Source organism: Camponotus floridanus, unplaced genomic scaffold (assembly GCF_003227725.1).
Source record: "Camponotus floridanus strain SB8 unplaced genomic scaffold, Cflo_v7.5 scaffold75, whole genome shotgun sequence".
NCBI lineage: Eukaryota > Metazoa > Arthropoda > Insecta > Hymenoptera > Formicidae > Camponotus > Camponotus floridanus.
Genome location: NW_020229844.1, coordinates 731,098 through 737,097, shown reverse-complemented (window position 1 = coordinate 737,097; position 6,000 = coordinate 731,098). Strand labels below are relative to the sequence as shown.

The following is a 6,000-nucleotide window of genomic DNA, read 5'->3' as shown; positions in this document are numbered from 1 at the left end:
CGCACCTGCAGATGGTGTATCCGGCTCTGGCCGGTTACCACCATCGTCTTCTTCATCGTCTTCGTCGTCATCGCTACCACCACCATCACCGCTACCACCACCATCAACCACCACCATCGCCACCGCCGTGCTACAGTCGTAGTACGAACGCCGCACTCCGTGCGTGGCCGCTCGAGGGGTTGTGGTGGGGCGCAGGAGGGGTGGGGGGTGCGAGAATCGCGAGGTGGGGGCAGCGAAGGCGCGATGAGATCGCGGGCTCAGTTGCCGTGCGACTGTCAAGAGACGCACCGGTGGTGTCGACGGACGTGCGACGGTTTCGCCTTCTCGCGCCAGATTCTCGTCCTCCGGGAAGGAGAATCGTCCTGGAGAGAGGGAATCGTGCCGTCTCGTCGTCCAACAGTGATTGAAAAGAAAAAAAAAAAATAACAGTTTCCGAGAGCGTCGCAGACACGAGGTGAGAGAGGCGAAGGTCTCGATTTAAATCGCCGACCGCGAGAGACCAGGTGTACACACATATATACACACACAGACGCACACACACACATATATACACACACGCCCTAGTGGAAATGGAGTTTCATCTCGCTTCGAAACGAGCCTGATGTGTCTGTCGGGCCGTAGTGTCATCCTTGAGACCGTAAGACCGCCGGCGAGCATCCGCCCGAGGACGGGAAGGTAGCGATCGACGACGACGAGGACGATCGAGGGAAGCGGCGAAGGCATCGATCGAATTTTTGATGAAACGAACGAAGCGATGAAGAAGAATGGTGGAGCGAGCGTCCCTCCCGTCGCCGTCGCCGCTTCGGTGCGACGAGCCGTGCAGTGAATGTCATTGGGATGTGCGCGCGTGTTGTGTCACGAGCCTGTGAGAATATAAATAAATACACAGAGTGAGGGAGTGATATATTGTACTGACGTATATTATGCGTATATTGTTATTCGATCGGCGGCTTCGGTGAGAGTTTCGGGATCCAGGGGAGGCTTTCGCAGCGAACGAGGGTGAAACACGTGTGAAATTACTATCCCCGCGTCAAGTTTTCGCCTTCTCTCTCGTTCGTCTCGGTACAGACTCTGTCTCCTGTAATCATGGATAGAAAGCCGAGGATCAACCGCCGCACGCAGATTGCGATAATGAACTTATTGCTGCTCTGCACCGGTGAGTATACCTCCGATCCTTGTTACCGTGTTTTCCTAACGAACGTGTTGGACGCTATGATTAAAAACTAATTCCGTCGAAACGCGGGATCGTGGTTAATTAATGGACGATTCACGAGCCAGGGTGAGAGACAGGCTCGGGATCGGTCGACCGCCCTCTCTCGCCGGATAAATATCGGATAAATTGATAATTCCGAAGGGGCGAAGCAACACCCTCGCGAGGGACGGGCAGAGAGGTGTCGAGGAATGAAACCGGATTCGCGTATGCATTGCGTGGGTTGCGAGTTTGCAACAGTGGAAATGTTGAAACGTTGCTCGCTTTTGCCGCATCTCTTTTCTGTCAGATCGTCTGAAGAGTATTCCAAAAATATCCTCGATACCTATACGATTTTTCCCTCAACAAATTCGCGAGACTTTTCAGCTTACGCTATATTAAGGATGTTTTGTATGTACAATCATCACGGCGAAAAGTAGCTGAAATCAATATTGACGAATATATTATCCACTTTTATATTTTGAGTAAGAAATTGTGTGGAATATTACATTTGATCTTGGATATTATTTGACCAAATATTTCCTCTGTATATCTAAACTTTTGCAAATTTTCCACAAATTCTGAATATTATTTCCACGTGTCTTTATCATTTGAATCGACGGGTTATACGTTTCCCATAAGAATACAATTCGGTGCAAATTAAAATCCTTCTAACTTGTGAATCGATTGAAAAATTGTACTGAAGATTCGAAACATATAAAAACATTCTGTACAATTTTCATTCAATTCTCAATATTTTGAAAATAGATACAAAACATTCTTAAATTAAATAACACGTCGATAGTTGACGGGTTGCTATCGAACCCAGATGCATTGATGAGCAATGTCAGAACGTTTTTGTTGAAAACAATCAATGGAAACCAAATGACAAGACGAAAGACACTTTAGGTTGGACGTAAAAATCCTGGGCAAAGTAATACGCGAAGTTAGTTGTAATTAGATCAGCTGTTGTAAGTCGATTAGAGAATGTATGGCAGGCGATAGGAGTGTCGAGAGGAGGTTGGCTTTTCACCAAGTTTCTATTGTTCTTATCTAGACTTCGCGATATAGATGCTTAGATTGACGTAAAATTGAGAGGTTCTGGAGATGCGGTGCCGCGGGCGATATTTTGAAGATATTCGCGAGCGATTCCATTCCAAGGATCAAACTATCTAACGAAAGACTTTCATTTGTTACGGGTTCTCGGATGAAAAACAGTAAATAATACAAAGACGAGTCACGGGTACGTGATCGTGCGTCGAACCGATCTTACAAAGAGCCCAGCTTCATGGAAGGCCGCCTCGGAAATTACCATCATCGTGATGACTCGAGAATGATCCGATGCGACTGAAGATAATAATAATTTCCATTTAACAATGTAAATTAAAGTTTTGATCAACACGGAATAAGGAAAGCATTAGAAAGCTGTTTTTAAGAAAGATGTACGGTGTGGGAGAGGGGGACGCTTCATCTGTTTCCGCTCTCCTTCTTTTTGTCTAAATTGATTTTACTTCCTGGAATGAATGTTTGAATGGAAATTTCGAAACACAAATTAGGTAAATCTTTGGAGAATATTACTTTTTATTGACATCTTCATCGATATTACATCTTGATGCGAAATGGCATGTTAATGTTGCATTGGTGTTCTTAACTCTCAGAAGAGCGTCTTCCTCTCTTGGGATCTTTAAGCTTTCTCAGTCAGTTTCACTTTATTCATATTCAAATATACATGGAAGCCGCAAAATATAGGCTATCATGACATCAAATGTGTAAATATACACATTTACACACACACACACACACACACACACACACACACACACACACACACACACACACACACACACACATGTATAAAACCTTTGAGTATAAAATTCTGGAAATTAACCGAATCAAGCAACCGTATCAAAAGAGAGGACGACGTAATTTTTAAGCTCGTAAAGTCCTATTTAAAAATTATAGATGTGGTAAAACCGTCATGTGGAGGAAGGGGTGAGAAATTTGATCTCGTATACGATGTTCGTGGACGTCGATGAAAGACAACAGTGCACCCATAGCGTGCACGGATCGGTCCTTTGTGGCGTGTCAAACCGCACGGTAGTTTAAACAGCCGCCGGTGAACGGCGGTTCGTAAGAAGACGGAGAGGGGGGGAAAAGGGTGAGCGGAGACGAGGACGGGGAGGGAAGCAGTGAGAGGCGCGGAGGGAAAATTTGCATACGCGCAAGGTTACACGTCGACTGCATCGCGACATTTTTCTTCCGCAATGAATCCGCGGATTGAGATTCGGCGGATTTGCAAAGGATGGCCAAATTAAAATCGCTCTTGACGCGGGAAAAAAAGATTTGATCCCGAGGGTAGGTAGATCTCGTTGAATTTCGCAACAAAAATTTAGCGCAATTTTTGATAATTGTTTTGTAATGTCGTTTGTAAAATTTAATAGAAAATTTGAATTCAATGACCAAATAAATATGAATTTCGATAGTGCAGATAGTCAGAATCATTTTTGTGAAAAATTATCTTTCTTACCATAATCGCGGATTTTATAACAAATATGAGGGTCTTCAAAACATGGAAAACCTGAAATTTTCAAAGATTATTTTATAGTTGGAAAAATCAGGGAGTTTTCACGGAATTTTATTGGGACCGAAATTCTCACATAATTTTGTTCTTACATGTAATCAGCGAACCAACAAAATTATGCGTTTAAAATATATATTATAAATATATATCTTATTTCTGTTTCAATCTTAAGAAAATATAGAATAGACCATTTATATTTTTTTATTATAATTTTATATTTTCAAATTGTTAGCACTTGAAATTTAAGTGGCCTTTTATATTTTCTTCGAGTGGAAAACATTATAAAACGTACGCAGTGGAAAAACTTGTCTTAGAAAATTATAAAAATTCTCTTTACCTGGAATTTTAAACAAAAATACCCAGAAGCTCAAGGAATTTTCAGAGAATTTTGTTACAAAATTTAAGTATGTAGATTCTGTCTAATTAATTATGGCGCCACATGATAATAGATAATTGACGCCACTTTCTAAATTTTACTAAAAATTCAGATTCCAGATATAAATTCCGTCTTTGCCCATTTAGATTAATTAAGTACAAAATTTATGCGATATTACAGTATTATTCCATTTATTCATCAATTATTATTTCACCCAGTTATCTATTTTAATTCATTTTTCGTATCTAGAAAATTGTTACAAGACAATTTTTTTTAATTCGATTCACCCAGGACTTTAATAAAGGGACATAATTAGATGAGAGGGCGCATTACACTTTATGTTGCGCGCATAGATCGAGGGATAATGGTGGCTTTCCTCCCCCCATCTCTCTCTTTCGGATCAACTCATGGTTCGGAAAATCGCATCGTTAACGACACCGCATTTTCTAATCGTCGTTATCCACGAACGACCATTTCCCACGAAGATCCGCGATTCTTGCCAAATGTTATCGCTCCGCGAAATTATCGGAAAGTAATTAACCGCTAATCGGCCATGGTAGCCGGGATTGGAAATCGCGATGTTTCTTCTTAACAACGATGATACATTTAATCGCGGGGGAAAGCGTTGCGTCTCGAGTGCGTTTACCCGGGCTTTCCATCTCGTCGGGTGCGATAGATTTAATCGCGACTATCACGCACATGATTTCATTACTGCATCTGGCAAATTATATCTCGGAGATAATTTATATACTTTCAAATTACACCTGAAATGCCGCAAAAATTGCGCCAAGCGTATTTTATCCAAATGTCTCGCAGGACGTTTCGCGAGTTAATCGAAAGATAGAAAGGGCGATCTGTGAAAACGCGATATTTGGTTGCGGGACAGGTCAGTTACAAGAAGATGGGTGACTATTTACGGTCGACAATCGTTTATTTCAAGTAAAGTGGCACGAGTAATCGATCGACGTCTTTGCGGCGGCCCCTAATAAATTTCCCGCTCTTATTGCCGCTGTTTTTCCTCGAGAGAGAGAGAGAGAGAGAGGGAGAGAGACCCGAGGAGCTTCTAAGCTGTCTGTCCACTCGATAAATTTCGACGACGCTTCCTGCGAGGAAGCGTTAAAGAAATGCATGCTGCAACGCAGGTGCGAAGGGGCCGTTACCTCTCTCCGTTGTTGCATTACGAAAAGAAGATTACGAGGGCGACGCCATGTTAATGGCGCGCAGGAGGGTGCCGACATACCTCTTCTCTCGTCGCGCGAAACATAAGCGATTAATGGCTTTAGTAAACGACCTCTTATTTCTTGTCGTCGCGCGAAGGTAACCCCTGAGTTATGCGCCTTGGATCAAAAATTATTTATTTACTTGCCACGCGACTGGCGATTACGCCAAGTATCGCGCGCCTTTCTCGCTCTATCTATCTTCATTCCCGATCTCTTACGGCGATAATGCAAAAGTGCCCGCGGCTATTTTAGATTTCACTTTAATGGAATTTTAATTCGATAATTCAAGGTATCTATTCCCCGGAGAAATATGGAAAACGTGGAATTCTCTGGGAATTTTATTGGATCTCTTTCGTCGATTTCTTTTTAATTCTCTTTCATAATGTTTTTATTCTGTAAACAGTATACTGATAAATAAAGTTATGAATTATATATTTTCAAGTTACATACATATATATATATATATATATATATATATATATATATATTTTTGTATGCGAATGTTTTGACGAAATATTGAATATGCAGTACTTATTCGTTTTATGCAATTTTTAGCAATGAAGAAAAACGAGAATGATATGCAACTGAAAAAAATGTTTATCTTACGGAAGCTATTCAGTTTTTTTTTTCGGTA

The 6,000-nt window shown here is 41.6% G+C and overlaps 1 protein-coding gene across 1 annotated transcript in view; it reads left to right on the top strand.

Annotated features, from left to right (window-relative positions):
- The first annotated feature begins 234 nt into the window (after nt 1-234).
- The window catches only part of LOC105248571 (hemicentin-1), a 31,308-nt gene continuing 25,542 nt past the window's right edge, over nt 235-6,000 (top strand). The window contains 1 exon segment of the mRNA XM_011253420.3: nt 235-1,156. Within this exon segment, the coding sequence (XP_011251722.1) occupies nt 1,087-1,156 (70 nt within the window). The 5' untranslated portion in view covers nt 235-1,086.